Genomic DNA, 19475 nt, shown 5'->3' with positions numbered 1-19475 from the left:
TGTGAGAGCACGAACTAGCAACGATCCAAAACTGGAACTGTATTGTAAAAATAAATTAAATAAGGGGCTAATCTTAACTAATTTACATCAAGTTTGAGCCTTTGGGACTAATTTTGTTAACATTTCCAAGGGAAGTTTGAGCTTGCTTCTCATGTTCTTCTTTTTATTGAGATTAGCAATTGACACAGTGGGTCCCTAGTAGGCTAGTACTCTTCTATTTTCGAACAAAATGTAAGATACAAAACCATACATCTTTAATAAGTGGGTGGTTGTTTTCCTTTAAATGGCTGTCAGGGAGGACTTAATAAAAAGTCTTCATAACTTTGAGGTTTGTTTAAATAAAATGAAAGTGAGTTTGCACAATATTCTTATTTTGGCTTGCATCTACACAGAAGGAACACACACATAAAAATAAATAAATAAATAACGATTTGCATCTCACATATGCGCTAAGCAGAATCCAAATACTACAAAATCTTTGGTTTTCTTGACGATAGTTGAAGCTTATATACATAATATTATATATCGTTGTATTTCAGCATGTATATTATGTAGAATATTTCAAATATTGTAAAGATATTGTAGATTATATTACCTAATTTGAAGGCACTTTGTAATTGTATTTATTTCAGAGGATAATGAAATCAAAGGCATGATTCCAAAACCTATTCTATCATGGTATCAGATCTCCAATCGATCCTTTCCTAACCCTATTTTTTTCATTGCCGGCAGCCTCTCTCTTCTGATCTCTATAATTCTCTCAATGGCTCTCCACCCTGCTCTCACTGTTACCAACATTCACAACTTCATTCCCATCAAACTCGAGATGGAAAACAGCTCCTACACCACCTGGTCTGAACTCTTTAAGATTCATTGCAGGGCCTTTGAAGTCATCGACTTCATCATCCCACCTACACCTGCTACCTCATCTTCTAAAAAAGATAAAGAACAAGCACCGGCTGATCTTCAACTTCATTCCCGCCCCGATGCCCTGGTACTTTAGTGGATCTACAGCACCATCTCCCACGATCTTCTTCACACCATTCTTACTCCTGACTCCACTACTGCCAAAGCCTGGGCAGCCCTTGCAAACATCTACCAAGAAAACAAACATTATCGGGTTGTTTATTTGGAACAAAAGCTTACCACCACCCGTCTTGACAGCTTCTCTAATGTTACATCCTATTGCCAAGCCATGAAATTACTTGCGGATCAACTTGCTAATATGGGAGCTCCAGTCTCTAACAAATGCCTTGTCTTACAAATCATTGCAGGTCTTTCCGAGCAATACGATGGGATTGCCATGCTGATTCAAAAATCTGATCCTCTTCCAGATTTCTATGATGTCCGATCCAAGCTTATTATGGAGGAAACTCGAAAGTCCAATCAAGCATCCCACACGGATTTGATCTCCACTACTCACCCGGGAACCCTACCTTCTCCTCAACCTCGGTCGGATAGTGGCAGGGGTCGTGGAAACTTCCACAACCGGGGACGTGGACGTGGTAAAGGACGAGGCAGCAATGGGCGAGGTCGTGGCTCACAACATCAATACCAACATCAGGGTTCGTTTTCTCCAACTCGTGGACCTTCTTCTCCTTGGAACAGCTGGCAGCAACAACAATATTTCCAAAGAAATTCTTGGTCGGTCCCATCCTCACAACCACCATATAGACAACACCCTCAATGGGCTATCCCACCTTTCCCTCACCCAACGATGCCACAGGCTACACCACCAAGGACATCAGCCCCTCAAGCATACGTTGGTATTCTTGGTCCTCGTCCTCCTTCTTCTTATGACAACTACGGTGTTGGTCACACTCCTACGGATATCGAGCAAACTCTACACACCATGTCCCTCAACCCTCCGGACAACAACTGGTACATGGATAGGGGTGCCACATCCCACATGACAAACAACTCAGGTACCATCTCGTCTTATCTTAACAATAATACATTAAATGATATCACGGTTGGTGATGGTTCCAGAATAACCATACACAGATCCGGCCATACCATCTTAAAACCCCCTTTTCCACCTCTTAAACTTAACAACATTCTTCACTCTCCTCCTCTCATCAAAAATTTATTATCAGTTCATTGATTCACAACCAACAACCAAGTTTCCATTGAATTTGATGCTTTTGGTTTTCTTGTGAAGGATTACTGGACGCGGACACCTATCCTTCGATGTAATAGCACCGGAGATTGTACCCGCTTCTTCCCTCTTCAATTCAAGTTGTCATTCCTTTTGCTTTTTCAGACATCTTTCAACAAGTCTGGCACCAACGCCTAGGGCACCCGAGACCATATTTACTTCGTCGTTTAAACAGAAATAATGTTATCACTTGTCAAACTACTTCTCAAATTCCTCGTTGTCACTCATGTATTTTTGGCAAACAAATAAAAATGCCCTTTTATGATTCTATGTCATCTACTCACTTACCATTTGATATCATTCACGGTGATTTATGGACATCACCTATACCATTTAGTGGAGGACACAAATATTACATGTTATTATTAGATGATTACACTAATTTTTTGTGGACTTACCCCCTAATCTGCAAGTCCGATGTATACAACATCTTTAACCAATGTTCCACTTATATCTCAACTCAATTTGAATGTAAAATCAAAACTTTTCAATGTGATAATGGAACCGAATACAACAACGTTTAGTTTCACAATTTTTGCAAATAAAATGGAATGATGTTTCGTTTTTCTTGTCCTCGTACATCTCCTCAAAACGGGAAAGTGAAAAGAAAAATTCTCTCTATTAACAACATCATTCGAACCCTTCTATCCCACTCCTCCGTCCCTCCCTTGTTTTAGCATCATGCCCTACAAATGGCTACCTATCTTCTTAACATACTTCCCACCAAAACCAAACAATATTTAACTCCTACCTCCATCTTATATGGTAAACACCCATCCTGCACCCACCTACGTACTTTCGGATGTCTTTGTTTCCCGCTCAACCCCTCTTCGTCCATTCATAAACTCAAAAATCGGTTCCCCCCATGTGTTTTCCTTGGTTACCCTTCAAACCACCGGGGGTACAAATGCTACAATCTCGCCACTCATAAAATGATAATTTCTCGTCACGTTGTGTTTGACGAAAATGTTTTTCCTTTTAAATCATCCTCTACTCCTACCCCGTCCTACTCTTTTCTTCAAACCGACCCACACCCATTTTTATGGTCCTCCGTTGCCCCAACAGCCCCTAATACCACCCTTCCATCAGCCGAAACAGATCAGGTTGCCACCTCGCTTCCTCCCTTGCTTCATACTTACTCTTATCACCCAAAAATCACCACTCAAACACCTCAAACTGCTGATCAGCGGCCTCCTGTCTCGCCTATTCCTCCCCTCACTGAAACAGCCCCAAACCCACCTCAGCCACCTCCTACCTGGACCATTCATACCCGTTCCATGTCCGGCATCACTAAACCAAGCCAACCACTCAACCTTCACACCAACACTTATCCCAAACCCATTCCAAAAACTCCTGCAGCTGCCCTCTCTAGCCCGGCCTGGAACAAAGACATGCGTGATGAATTTAATGCAATTATTGCTAACGAGACTTGGGATCTTGTACCTCGTCAACCTAATATGAATGTGATCAGATGTATGTGGGTTTTTAAGCATAAATTAATTTCTGACAGTCACCTTGAGCGGTACAGCCCGTTTTGTTTGTGATGGCAGGTCTCAACAGGTTGGCGTTGATTGTGGCGACACTTTTAGTCCGGTCGTTAAACCGGCTACTATACGGATTGTACTCACTTTAACCTTGGCTCATTCTTGGTCTATCCATCAACTGGACGTCCAAAACACTTTTCTTCATGGTACACTCGCAGAAACCGTTTACATGCATCAACCTTATGGTTTTCAGGATCCGTCCTATCCGACTCATGCGTGTCGTCTACGACAGTCTCTATATGGTCTAAAACAATCCCCTCGGGCATGGTATCAACGCTTTACTGAATTTGTGTCTTCTATGGGCTTCAATCATAGCCAGTGTGATCACTCATTATTTATTTACCGCAAAGGCGATGACATGGCTTTCATTCTTCTATACGTTGATGACATCCTCCTCATCACATCATCTGACATTCTTCGTTCAACCATCATGCAAAAACTATCCAATGAATTTTGCAATGAAAGATCTTGCTCGCTGCTTGAGTCATTTTCTCGACATCTACGTCACTCACACTCCAACCAGCCTATTTCTCTCTCAACAAAAATACGCTTCGGATATCCTTGAACGAGTCGGCCTCTTATCATGCAAGCCCGCCCTCACTCCTGTTGATATTAATGGCAAACTAAGTGAAAACGACGGAGAACTCATGGACTACCCTACATTCTATCGCAGCCTGGCAGGTGCCGTCCAATACTTAACCTTCACCAGACCAGACATAACATATGTTGTTCAACAGGTTTGCATGTTCATGCATGCACCTCGCATTCCCCACTTCAATGCACTTAATAGAATCCTTCGCTACATCCAAGGCACCATCTCCTTTGGTCTTCACATGACAAAACCTAGCAACATGTCTCTCATTGGCTACACGGATGCCGATTGGGCTGGTTGTCCAGACACACGAAGATCCACATCAGGCTATTGTCTATACTTTGGGGATAACCTCATATCATGGTCATCCAAAAGGCAAACCACCATTTCCAGGTCTAGTGTGGAAGCTGAGTATCGGGGAGTAGCTAACATTGTCTCCGAGTTGTGTTGGGTTCGTATTCTGCTTCTCAAACTCCATCACCCTCCGCTTTAAGCCTCTATTGTTTACTATGATAACGTTAGTGCTATCTATTTGTCCGGCAACCCAATTCAACACCAACGGACCAAACATGTTGAAATTGACATAAATTTTGTTCGGGAGAGAGTCCGCCGAGGCCAAGTTCGATTTCTTCAAGTTTCCTCTCGGTTCCAAATCGCAGATATTTTTACGAAGGGGTGCCGCGTTTTCCAAATCGCAGATATCGCTGTATTTAAGCATGTATATTCTGTAGAATATTTCAAATATTGTAAAGATATTGTAGATTATATTACCTAATTTGAAGGCACTCTGTAATTGTATTTATTCAGAGGATAATGAAATCAAAGGCACGATTCCAAAACCTATTCTATCACATAATCCACATATATTAACATAAATGAGCTAATGGTTACTGGGAACATTTTATAAATTTGTATGGTATTAAAACCCAGCAATATATATATATATATATATATATATATATATATATATATATATATATATATATATATATATATATATATATATATATATATATGGTTCCTGCCTTCCTGGGTATTTATTCAAACCCCACATACATGGGCTGCCAAAAGCTTGAACTTATTGAATGAGGTTTACACCTCTTGGTGTGATTCACTATCATCGAAATTTTTCTTTATGGGGACGAAAGAATTAAGGCAAGGATTTGATGGCCCCTGTGAAGAAAACTCAAAGTAAAACAACAACGTTTTGGTTTCTTTGGCTAGTTAAGGTCTATGGGGAACAAACAAACCAAGATCGTATAAGTAAGAGAAATAGGGAGAGCGACATACGATGGATGAGGAAGGTCGACGAAGGTGGTGGTTGTGGGCGATCAAGGGTGGCATCCTTTGATTCTTCTTCTTCTTTTTTGATAGAAAATCAATAAGAGGGAGGGAAATAAAGGTAAGGTGGTGTTGAATGATCCAACAATTGTGGGAGGGCAAAGTTGTATCAACGACAAACAAACAAAGCTTGGTCACTTTCACCCTTTAAGCTTACTACCATTTCAGTTCAAGAAAAGAAATTTTGCACAACCTCAAATGGGAGAGGTTTGACTTTCACAAAGTCCAAAAGAGGGATAGAGAGGGAGAGACGTGGGTTGCGTTGGTTTACAACATTTTTTTTAAATGCATCATTTATTTTGTCTTAAAAATAGATTTCTTCTTCGCGTGTCTAATTCTTCATGTCGTGAAATTTATCTGATTATGTCATGTAATAGATATTAATTTCAGGGTTTCAAAAACCCGTACGAAATATTTTTCCGAGTTGTAGAACTGTGGGAATTTGCGTTTGAAATTTCACGTCAAATTGGTCTGAAGCGTCTGATTTTTTTTACTCTTACAAATATTTTTACCAAAAATATTTCAAGTTTTAAATAAAATATTAGACAGTAGTCTAAGTTCATAAACGCTCTCAAAACTTCTATCTGAGGTGTGCAAGTGTCTTAACGGATCAATTCGGTTTATGAAATCAGATAAATGCAATGTTATACCGGTTTGGTTTCTTAAAACGGTCATATTTTTGCATACGAACTCCGTTTTGGGCGTTCTTTATATATTCGTGATCAGGGAAACATGTATTACGAGTATAGAATATTTTCTTTGTTTACAGACGTTTAATACAATATTTCAGTTTTTCTGTCGTTAACCAGAGTTACAATTTGCATTATAAGTTTTGGTCGACATTTTCCATAATTTGAGATAGGATATCATTTCATATATTGTTTTATTTGAAATGACGTTATATTCTACTAAAATAAGCATGTAAATTCAATCGGTCAAGATACAAAAGATCTGTGGTGAACTAGCTGTTTACAGACTCGGACCCAAGTTTTTGAAAACCGGACCGAAGACCGAACCGGTCGTCTTACCGGTTCGATGGTTCAGGTGGTCCAACCGGTCGGACCGGTTTTAAAAACCGGAAAAATCGAATGATGTCATAATTATATCAAATTTAATAACATAAGATCAATTATATCCTCATTTTGCCAGACAAATCCCGACATATAAACTAGTTTAAGTATATAAAAAATACAAAAAATGAAAAAATAAATATTTTTTAAAATTTATGGTTTTGATCGGTTTTACCGGTTCACATGAATACCGGTTTTTTGGCATTTAAAAACCAGACTAGGAACCGGTTGAACTGGTTGAACCAACCGGTCCAATCCGGTTTTCAAAAGATGGCTCGGACCTAAATTTCAGTTCGTTACACCTTACTTTTTTATTAATCCCTCTCTATTGACCGCTTTACCGGTCTTTTTTTGCTTCATCCTCATCATGAGAAATTTCATATATTTGTTTCCACTTTTTTTATTCATCAACAATGAACACTGTAATTAATATACATATTCTACCATAAACTTTCAAATATATTATTCAGAAAAGAAATTAACAGATACGTATTCAAAAAGTATAATCATCATTCCTTAAACATGAATTAATAAACTACACATTTTTTTTGAAATCATTTGTGCATACAAGATAATTGTAGTTAACTTACCTTGGTCTTTGGGCGGATTTACAAAATCTTGGTTCTCGATGCATATTGATGATATGTTCTTGTTTGAAAAAAAAAAATTGTACATCTTTGTCTTCAACCTTGAACTTTTTCTTCTGCTTTGCATGTTTCTTCAAATGTATTCTGCGAGATTTTTAGGATAATGACGGTTCAATGATGCGATTTCCATTAATAAGGATATAGTTTTACTATAATACCCCTACGTGAATATTACTAATTTTATTTTTGTTTTCTTTTCTTGATTAATTTTTTAATTATATTAATCATTGATTAATCCAATCTAAAGGTCAAAGTAGTTCTTTTTACTTAGAGAAAAACTATTTCTCATTTTAACTTTAGTTTATATTTATATATATATATATATATATATATATATATATATATATATATATATATATATATATATATATATATATATATATACAGAGAGAGAGAGAGAGAGAGAGTAGGGATGAGCAAAAGGACCGAACCGGTTGGAACCGGCCCGAACCGGACCGGAACCGGGAACCGGCTTCGGCCAAAATCAAGAACCGAACCGGCCCGGCGGTTCTATCGGTTCCGGTTCTATCGGTTCCTACCGGTTCTTGTCGTGTCTTCAAATGTTGGAACCGGTCCTTAAAAAATAGCATTATACGGTTCTGGTTTTTGCCGGTTCTACCGGTTCCGGTTATATCGGTTCTGGTTCCTACCGGTTTTCGGTTCCAAAAATCCACAAAAATAACATCCCGGTCCCGGCCCGACCGGTTCCATCGGGTTCCGGTTCCGGTTCTGGTACCGGTTCCGACCGGTTCCCCGGTCCATTTGCTCATCCCTAATAGAGAGAGAGAGAGAGAGAGAGAGCAGGGTTCAATTGAGAAAAAAAAAATATTGAAAATGGGAAATCATTTTCAGTCAATCATTTATTTTTGTCGCAAAAGTCTCCAACGTACCGACGGAAATAGAAAATGAGTGCACATGTGTTATCCAACAAAACATGTTTTCTTAAACTATGCTAAGCATTACCTTAATATATATAAAAAACATAGTTTTTTCGTTTTTTTTTTAATTTTTAAGAAGCTATTTTTATCGAAAATGATTTTAAATATACCAAAATTCATGATTTTTTTATTCCCTACAAATAGACATCCATATTGATATAGTTTTAAGATAAAATAAATTTTTTTTTTATTATATTTTCAACTATCGTTATTCATAAGTGAATAAAAATAAATATGGTTTTTACTACAGTATATTCGTTATTCACTTATAAATAAAAACTATGATTAATTTTTTTTACAATTTAAGTATCATTCATATATGAATATATATATTTAAATATTAGACGATGCATTCACTTGTGAATATTACATAGTATATTCACTTGTGAATGTTAGATGGTATATTCACTTATGAATATTATATGATATTTTCATATGTGAATATTATATAGTATTACATAGTATATCAGATGAGAATGGTACATAGTATACTCACTTGTGAATATTAGATCGTATATTCACTTATGAATAATAGTTGGTATATTCATATGTGAATTTTGCACAATATATTCATATATGAATATTACAATGTGTTTTCAGAAATATATATAATTTCTATAGTTGGTATATTCATATGTGAATTTTGCATATTTGTTTTGTGTTTTAATAATCACATATTGATTCAGGTGAGAAAACATATTCATATGTGAATATAACTTGGTAATTTGGTTTATGCATTTCATCAAACAGTTGGAGTGCATACAAGTTAACTTTTTTAAAAATGTGATAAATATGATACTTTAACTACTTAAATCTTACAAAATAGTAGATTGGTAGAGAAATATATGAAAATTTCAAACAAAAAATGATTTGATCTTTTTCTAACCTTAATTTCGACGTTTTATTTGATGAACGAGGTTGAATGAATGATACGAATTGAATTTTTTGTTGATTATCGATGATGTTGTTCTAATGATGCTGGGAGTATAATTAATCGTAGATGTTGAAGATATGTTCGTATTCAAACAGAATTGAAGGTTGGATTGAAAGCGCAAAAAACGAATGAATTTCAACTATTCGTATTTATGATTGAAGGCTATTATAGGGATGAGCAAAAGGACCGAACCGGTTGGAACCAGCCCGAACCGGATCGGAACCGGAAACCGGCTTCGGCCAAAATCAAGAACCGAACCGGCCCGGCGGTTCTATCGGTTCCGGTTCTACCGGTTCCCGGTTCCTACCGGTTCTTGTCGTGTCTTCAAATGTTGGAACCGGTCCTTGAAAAATAGCATTATACGGTTCCGGTTTTTGCCGGTTTTACCGGTTTTTGCCGGTTCTACCGGTTTCCGGTTCCAAAAATCCACAAAAATAACATCCCGGTCCCAGCCCGACCGGTTCCGGTACCGGTTCCGACCGGTTCCCCGGTCCATTTGCTCATCCCTAGGCTATTATATCATATTTACAAGTTTGCCACCGTATCCTTTATGTTTAGAAGCTAATTAAATGAATGGCTGAGAATGATTCCCCCATTCTCAACCTTTTTTTTATTTTCACAATTGAACCCACCTATATATATATAGGGTTAGGTTTATGTGAGACGGTCTAATTTTGTGAGACCATGAAACGCATTTTTTTTTTTAGTTAATTCAAGTTCCGAAAATAATATTTAAAAAAGAAATTTTGATTTTTCCATTTATTTTGCATTTTAAGATTATTTTTTAGAATATATACAGTGTAATATTCTATTAGAATATTTCACATATTTTTCAATAAAAATGGATTTCTTTATTTTTTTTATTAATTTTAGTTAATTCAAGTTTCGAAAATAATATTTAAAGAAAGAATTTTTAGATTTTTCCATTTATTTTGCATTTTAAAATAATTTTTTAGAATATATCAGTGTAATATTCTATTAAATATTTCACGTATTTTTCAAAAAAAAAACGGGATTTTTTTTATTTTATTTTTTATTTTTTTAGTTAATTCAAGTTCCGAAATAATATTTATAAAAAAAAAAATTAGATTTTTTCATTTATTTTGCATTCTAAAATTATTTTTAGATTTGGTTTCACGATCTCACAAAATTAAAATTGTCTCAATTGAACCTGAACATATATATATATATATATATATATATATATATATATATATATATATATATATATATATATATATATATATATATATATATATATATAGACACACACACACACACAGATATATATATATATATATATATATATATATATATATATATATATAGGCTTAGAGAATATGTGGCTGTTATTTACCTAATATTAGGTATAGAATCATCAAAAACTACATACTTTTAACAAAATACAATAAAATCTCTCTACCATCTTTCTTCTATTCTCTATTAGACTAGATGATAAACTTTGTACATGTTTTTATGGAGTTTTAAATATTTAATTTTGCACCACAAACTATGTATAAAAGTATATTATCAACTACCTATAAATCTTCATATTTAAATTTAATATATAAAACTATAGTGAAAGATTGAAATTGTTCATAAAAAAACCAAATAAACTTCTTCCCATAACAAATCAAAAAGAATTATCGAAGTATATATATGGTAGGTGTCAAAGACAGTTATAAAACCTACTAGAGGTCTAATATAAACAACACATTCGAAATACGTAGATGTTGGAGATAAATTATGAAATAAGAAATAATATGAGCTCAAAAGCAATAGAAAGAAACTAACAATGAAATAAATTGTAATTTTTGATCAAAATTGAAATCAATTTTGATGGTTTTATACCTAATATTACATACATGACAGCCACATATTCACTTTTCCCATATATATATATATATATATATATATATATATATATATATATATATATATATATATATATATATATATATATATATATATATATATATATATATTAGGAATGGCAATGGGGCGGGTTCGGGGCGGGGCATGGATTCCCAAACCCGCCCCGATAACTTTCGGGTATCTTATCGGGGCGCCCCATTGGGTTTCGGGTTTCCCCGTCGGGTTTCGGGTATCTTATCGGGTTTACAACAACTGATAACGAAATCTTTATTCTCTTTTAGGGTACCCCAATGTTTTATAAAATATACATGTTCTAGCAACTCTTTTAAATTAAAAACATGATGCATCACTTTAATAAAATAAACTGGACGTTATATAAAAAATTATTTGATTTAAGTTTTGTTTAATACGTCAAAACACATAAAAATGATCATTAACACCAGATTGTTAATAACTAAAGAATTGTCCACGATAAATATTTTATATTTGAACGTGTACAATTAACAGCAAAATTTTTTGAACATATTATATATATATATATATATATAATCGGGTCGGGGCGAGGATAACCCACTCCCTGCCCCGAACCCGATAAAAAACCCGATAACGACCCGTTACCCGACCCGAAATGATCGGGTTTCGGGTTTCCCCGTCGGGTTCGGGTTTTTTTGTCATCCCTAATATATATATATATATATATATATATATATATATATATATATATATATATATATATATATATATATATATTCTGTAAAGCATTGTCTCCAACCATATGCTTCTGTAATGTTTCTGTAATGTGCCATGCACGTGATTCTCTGTACCAAGTAGTTTTCTTAGTTTTTCTATTTCGTACATGTTTTCAGAAAAAACATTATTATAATCTTTTACATTATTTTTTCATTACCTTCAATAAAATAACATTATAAATAAATTATTAAATTAAACGTGTCTTTATTTATATTCTATGTTTTTTGTCATTGTCTATCTTTTTCTATCACATATCAATGATAGTAGCGTTTAGTATTCCTCATATCACTAGAACATGAAACAACACAACCAAAATCTACATTCATTCTCGATAATCTCCCATATATTGATATGACGACTACCCCCATCAAACTCTTCCTTTTCTTCTTCACTGCAATCGTCGTGTTCTTATCCTCTCATGAGGCTAAAGAAATCTTGCTGAAAAACGAAGTTATCCGTGATGCAAATCATGAAACACTCATTTCCCCTGGAAAAATCTTTCAAATGGGTTTCTTTGAGCTACAACCAAACCATAGATATGTCGGGATATGGTATTACTTTGATCCCAAAACAATTGTATGGGTCGCAAACCGTGACTCCCCGATTTCATCATCTTCATCCATAATCACCATCCAAGAGGACGGTAACTTTGTGGTGAAAGATAGTTCTACGAACTATTTCACCACAAACTTACATTCAGGGTCCGATCGTCGGACCCTGAAACTATTGGATACAGGGAACGCGATAATGGTAGATGAATCTGGAAAACATCTATGGTCGAGTTTCGCGTTCCCAACCGATACTTTCCTTCCAGGAATGTATATGGAGAAAACCATGAAAATTGTATCATGGAAAACTCCAAACGATCCTGGAACCGGAAGTTTCGTGTTCCAAAAAGATCAAGTCTTCGGCTACAACAATTACACGGTTTTCACCGGAAAAAGCCTTCATTGGAAAAGCGGATTCGGTCTAGAACCCAACAAAAACCTCACCAAGATAACAATGGCAGCACTTGAACTATTGTCAAACTCCACTCAAAAGTCAACTTCCTCAAGGCTTTTAATGAATTCATCCGGTGAAATCCAATTCTACAGTTGGGATTCAAGATTCAGCAAATGGGTATTAAATTGGTCTGAACCTAAGAACTATTGTAGTAGATTCAACGTTTGTGGACCAAATAGAAGCTGTAACATCACTACAACGATGGAAAACGATTCGATCTGTAACTGTTTACCTGGTTTTGAGCTTATGGATGATGTAGCTTCATCGCAACAAATCTGCAAAAGGACTTCGACTATATGTAGTGGGAACGACACTAGTTTCTTGGGAATGGAGATCATGAAGATCGATGTAACATTTGCGACGTTTTTGGAGTCTAGAAGTGCGTCGGAATGTAAAGAAAAGTGTTTGGGTTTGGATTGTTGTCAAGCTTATTCGTATAATGATGTTGGGAATCCAGAATTGGTTCGAGTTGGAGTTCCTGGAGGTAAACAAGGGTGTTGGATATGGAGTTCTGGATCGTATCTTGTTGATGTTCAAGTTGGTGATGGAGTAACTGGAGTTGAAGTTTTTATCAGAAACCCTATTTCGAAAGGTAAGTATACTTTCATATTATCATGATATCATCTTGTGTTGTTTCATTTTTGTTTATAACAACAAACACAAACGTTTTAATTTTCGTTCTGGTTTTGAGTTAACCCTCAATGACTTGAAGAGTGAAAAGAAATATAATTATTAGAAAAAATAGGTATATTGTTATGATAAGAATAATTTTTTTTTTTATAAGATGATTGATAGATTAGGTATTTTGATATATTTTGTTAACTTTGGAAACGTTGGATTCATTGGGCACTTTTTTAGTTTATTTGTTTGTGGTTGTACTCATTTGACCTAGTGAATATAAACTATTGTTATTAAATTATAGATAAATGAATCAAAACTTGCAACCTAAGATAAAATTATTCGAACAATCTGTCACTAAATTGTATGCATTTGACCTATTGGATGTAAGCTATAACCTTTTCACGTTTTTTATTTTTTTGAACAGCTATAACCTTTTTTATTATAGTTGTTTTTTTATTAAATAAGAAGGTTGTACCCAAATAAAAAATAGTTTGTTAATTTATTAGAGTTGTTTTATTTTTAATTTCAAAATCCTATCAAACACAATAGTCACTCTTACCTCTCAGTCTTGGCATATCTCTCTTTTAATCTTCTTATATATTTTTGAAATGTTTTAACTAAAATCGAATTATAAAAAGAATTTTCATCCACTTATATTTTCTTTCTATATATACTTCTACACATTTTAAGTTATAAAAACTGATTTGGTCAATAAAATTAATTAGAATTCACTCAATCTAGTTAGAACTAGTTTATTTAAACGAACACTTCTATTTTAGACATAAATAAGACACTACACTTAATTTTTGTTTTTGTTTATGACACTCACTACAAGAAATCGGCCCTATAGGGGCTGTCTCCCTCCTATTTTTTTGTTAGAAACAATCCTTATAGTTTCATTTTATACATTTTAGACCCAAAAATATAAAATTTTGGTTGTGACCCTTCTTGTTTATCAATTTTTATATATATTATATTTTCGGCACCGAATAAACTGTTAAAGCTCATAAGTAATGTTTTCATTTAAGAGATGGCACCTTATTATATATTGTCATATTTCAAAAACAAGAAATGATTCACTAAAGTTCATTTCTTTTTGTAAGGGACCACCCATTAACTATAATAATTTCATCATAAGTTGAAAAAAATATAATAGTACACTATATGCTCCTTTGGCACCTACACCTACTCGACTTGTCCTTAATTAACATTGAATCTTGAATTTTTATAAAATTATTAGATTTACAAACATATTAGATTTTCCCAATATTTGTTACCTAACATATGCCCACACAATGCTCTTTAAATATGTTCTTCATTTTCTATATTTTATTTTTTTATCACCTTGCCATTCAAAAATAATAATAATAAGTTTCAAGATAATTGTGTAGAGTGTAGAAATGATATACATATACATGCAAGCTCTTTACATGAACTGAATTGGATCATATACAATATGTTTCAGCGATTAAAAAACCCCCTACAACTCAAGTACCAAATCAAAGTGTAAAAAGGTCAAAGTCAACATCTTCCGCATTCATTATCCTTTCTGCAACTGCCATTCCTGGAATTCTACTTTTTTGTTGCATAGCGTTTATTTGTTATAGGAGAAGGATCAATATCAGGAAAGCACAAGGTACATAAACATCAATCCTAAATTTAAATCATCGTTTTTATCTAAGCATGTATAGTATTAATTTGATATCTATATAACAAATGAAACTTATTATTGTCAAAACGATCTTTGAATTATCCTAAACGCCTAAATGCATTACATTTGTATTTGACTCTCGCATTACTCATAAATATCAGCAAGTGTACAATTATTATTTTTGACATGGTAATAATCACCAAAATAAAGATGGATATTAAAAGAAAAATTACGAGTAACTTTTCATATATGACAAAATAACTACCAATTTGGCCATATAACTTTTAGGAATTGCGAAATTGCTTTATGAATTATCCTTATCACAAAAAGTTTTTTTTTTTTCTCTTTTGCAAAATAACATTATTTGGCAAAATATGATCTCATTTTGCAAAGTTTTATCAAATTCTATCATGGGTATTTTGTATTTTATGTGAAAAAAAAATGGTCTTTTGTTATTCTACGTCTTCAATTTTGGTCATTTTCGTGGTAATGTCATGTAATTTAAATAGCTATGTGGATTAAGATTCAAGAATATGGTCAAATTCAAGACATGGGAATCTTACAATTTTTCTTGACAAAATTTAGAAAGAATAAAAAAAAGTTGGTTAGATTTTTCAAAATCAAAAGTGATACCAAGGGTGTGGTTTAAAGTAAAAGGAGATATAACATCTAAGTCCATATATGTCTAACTTTATGTTTTTCTTTTAGGAAAGGAAGAAAGCGAATCTGTCCATCAATTTAATGAAAGTGTGAGGCAAGTTCAGGATATGTTAGATCCATTCAATGAAAGTGATTCGCCAACCATTGGTATACCTTTCTTTGACTTTGAAAAAATATCATCTTCCACAGATGGCTTCTCAGAAGCAAATAAGCTTGGTGAAGGTGGTTTTGGGCCCGTTTATAAGGTGAGAGTTCATATTACCTTTAAAAAACATCAAAACGTGTATCTTTAATTCCATTATTTCATTTATTATAATTCAAATTCCATACATTGACTACAAACGGTTTCTAAACACTTCATATTACTAAGTAACATTTTAAAGAAAAATCATGTATGTGGATATATTTCCTTTCTCTCATTTATGAACAAATGAGAAAAGGAAAACAGGTGTCAAGAGGTCCATTCAACTCGATATAAATTTTAATATGTTAGAAGTTACGATACTCATTTTATAAAACGGATTGAACTTATGCTTTATAATAAATCTTGTATTTTTTTTATTGAAAATCCTGCTTTTTGAAAGTTTAGGATGCATTTGATTGTGGAAAATTGTTTTTATTTTCTAAGAAAATATTTTCAGAAATTAGAGTTGAGTTTTCATTTTCAATTTTCAATGAAAATTTTAAAAAACACGTTCGGTTGAAACCGGGGGAGGTTTCATTTTCCATCTTAGAAATTTGGAAAAACTTTGGAAAACTATAAAAATCACTTTTCTAATTTACATACAATTTGTAAAACTGAAAATTTTGGAAAACTGAACGAACCAAACGCGTTTTCAAAATTTCCGTTTTTCTTGAAAAAATTTCTACAACCAAACGCACCCTTAACATTTTTGTGTTGTGTTAGGAAAAGTTACCTAAAGAAAACAAAAAATTACAATAGGAAAACATGTTACGATCACCTAAATGGTGTTTTATATTATCTAATTTAGTTAGTCTTCATATTTATAAATTCTTATCAAGTTACAAGTAGTCAATTTTAACTATTTACAATTATTCTCAATTCATATGTTTTTCGCTTACCAAATAATCATCGTGACAACGTATGTTAGGGTAAGTTCCCTGGGGGACTAGAAGTTGCAGTGAAGAGGTTATCAATCCATTCAGGACAAGGTTTAGAAGAGTTCAAGAATGAGGTTACATTGATTGCAAAACTTCAACATCGAAATCTTGTTAGACTATTGGGATATTGCATGAAGGGAAATGAGAAGATGCTAATATATGAGTATATGCCTAACAAAAGCTTAGATGCCTTCATATTTGGTAATCCTCTACTGCCTTCTCACTATGATCAAAATGATGATTAATGTTTTTATTAAGAAAATCCTAATAAAAGCTTATTATAGTATTCTAACTTCAAGAAAAAAAAAATTAAAGATAAGGACATATATTTATACTTATGTTTTGAATGAACTACTTGCAAGATGGGACACAAAGTGCATTGCTTGATTGGCCAAAAAGGTTTGAAATACTCATGGGAATTTGTAGAGGGCTCATATATCTTCATCAAGATTCGAGGTTGAGAATCATCCATAGAGATTTAAAAACCAGCAACATATTATTAGACGAAGATTTAAATCCAAAAATATCAGATTTTGGATTGGCAAAGATTGTCAATGGCAAAGAAGTGGAATCTAATACAAAAAGAGTTATTGGAACCTAGTAAGTATCATGTACATCTATTAGAATATAAAAATTATCGTAAAATTTATCCATATTTAACAATTATGGCATTAGGTAAAATATTTGACAATTATTATTTGTTCTTGATGCAGTGGTTATATGGCTCCGGAATATGCATTAGAAGGGTTATTTTCAGTAAAATCTGATGTTTATAGTTTTGGAGTAGTTGTTCTTGAGATTATCAGTGGGAAAAAGAAACACTATCAATGTGATCAAGCCATTAGTCTTCTCAATTATGTGAGTACAATATCTCATCAAACCCTTGCTTGATCTTCTTTTGCTTTTGAAAAGAAAGGCTACCAACTTGCTTTTTTTGATCTTCTTTGCTTTTGAAAAGAAAGCCCACTAACTTCATGTGTCTATCAACTATACGTATGCCAACAAATTACAAATTTCAAATATATTTTTTTGAGACAGTGACTTTGGCTGACATCAACATGACAAAAACCGCAATATTTGTCCCAATCAAAAGGATGACGGAACAATGTGCATGGCACATGGACTTCCTCTTGATTCCTCGTCTGTGCAAAGCACGCAAATATCATCATCATCTTCATCATCGAAAATAATTTTATAAATTTTTTTCTAGCCCAATCTAGTTTATTTTTGGTCATGCAATGTACCCTATATTGCAAACATGGTGTACATACACAATTGTATTGTGTATGAGCAGTCTTTCTAACGTTTTTTATTACAAGATATCTGATCTTGAGTAATATGGTCAGGCTTGGCATTTGTGGAGGGAAGGAAATCCGTTGGATCTAATGGAACAAGTTTTAACAGAAAGTTACAACTCCGATGAAGTACTAAAATGTCTGTTAGTTGGGCTTTTATGTGTGCAAGAAGATCCTGATGATCGTCCTACGATGTCCAATGTAGTAACTATGCTCACTAGCGACATTGCTACACTTCCTGAACCGAAACAACCGGCATTTTTAGTAAGAAAACTAACTTCGTCTTCTTATACTAATTCTTCTTCGTATCAACCACATACACAGACCAATGTGGACGTGACAATCTCCGTAATACAAGGACGATAAGTATGGTGATTAAGTTGTTAGTGTTTTATGTTATTATTCCTTATATGAACTTATACATGTAAAGTTTAATTTTCTCAAAAATATGAAGATTTGTTCTCCTCATTTTTGATGAACTTCATAAATTAATGTGTGTGGATATGGTAGAATGAACAATTTTACATTGTAAATGGATAAAGATGAATAGTGGTATCTCCTTCTATGAAACACATTCATTTCTTGTGGATAAATCTCTTTCCAAGTTTCCATGATGATATTATTCTCTCTTTGATATGAGAAATTCATTCATAGAAAATAGGTGATAAAACGGATGTTGTGTTGTATTTATACATAGAAAACAAAGATGATAAATATATTGATTTGAAAAACTAAATCCGTTGGTTTTAGCATTCTTGATTAAAGAAGTATGATATATTGACAAACAATTGGTTGGTATGTATAGGTAAACAAATGGGCAGGTGTGACGGGTCAAATGATGAGTCATACTATGACAGGTCAAACGATGAGTCATAGTGTGACCGTTGTGATGGGTCAAACGATGAGTCATAGTGTGACGGGTCAAACAAAGAGTCATAGCAGGTAAATTTAAAATAGTTGTAATTGAAGGTGTAAATCAACAACGGTGTCAATAATTTGGATATTGGGAGTATAAATACAGCTGAAATCAAATTAAATATTTTCACAAAGTTATTTAATGTATAAAGTTGTACCTCCTTAAATATAATATAGATACAAAATTATAATTGAATCCAACAAGTTTTGTTGTTGAAAACCATTGGTTATATAGTTGTCAAAAATCTATAGAAACACATATTTCTCATTAAGAATGAACAAAAAGTAGTTTAATTTGCTTTTAGTCCAATGATATTTTATATGATAAGTCTAATCTTAATTGACAAACGATGTGGTATA

At 33.5% G+C, this 19475-nt stretch overlaps 2 protein-coding genes across 3 annotated transcripts; both read left to right on the top strand.

Moving 5' to 3' along the window:
• The first annotated feature begins 763 nt into the window (after nt 1-763).
• LOC145010386 (uncharacterized) lies at nt 764-2104 on the top strand. Its single transcript, XM_078968934.1, has 2 exons — nt 764-994; nt 1142-2104. The coding sequence occupies exons 1-2, from the start codon at nt 764-766 to the stop codon at nt 2102-2104; spliced, it is 1194 nt and encodes a 397-aa protein (XP_078825060.1).
• A 10014-nt stretch (nt 2105-12118) lies between these two features.
• Nucleotides 12119-19335, top strand: LOC145010714 (G-type lectin S-receptor-like serine/threonine-protein kinase At4g03230). Of its 2 annotated transcripts, XM_078969225.1 has the most exons (8): nt 12119-13443; nt 14938-15108; nt 15832-16028; nt 16896-17106; nt 17268-17505; nt 17619-17763; nt 18252-18464; nt 19006-19335. In XM_078969225.1, exons 1-8 carry the CDS (start codon nt 12201-12203, stop codon nt 19144-19146), a joined length of 2559 nt encoding a protein of 852 aa, XP_078825351.1. In that variant the 5' UTR covers nt 12119-12200; the 3' UTR covers nt 19147-19335. The 2 variants fall into 2 exon arrangements, with proteins under 2 accessions (XP_078825351.1, XP_078825352.1); XM_078969226.1 differs by lacking the exon at nt 19006-19335 and having other exon boundaries at nt 12120-13443; nt 18252-18793.
• Nucleotides 19336-19475: the final 140 nt, after the last annotated feature.

This window comes from Lactuca saligna, chromosome 8, assembly GCF_052625555.1.
Source record: "Lactuca saligna cultivar CGN05327 chromosome 8, ASM5262555v1, whole genome shotgun sequence".
In the NCBI taxonomy this organism is placed as follows: Eukaryota; Viridiplantae; Streptophyta; class Magnoliopsida; order Asterales; family Asteraceae; genus Lactuca; species Lactuca saligna.
The sequence above is the reverse complement of the archived record's forward strand: the minus strand, read 5'-3'. Positions and strand labels throughout refer to the sequence as shown.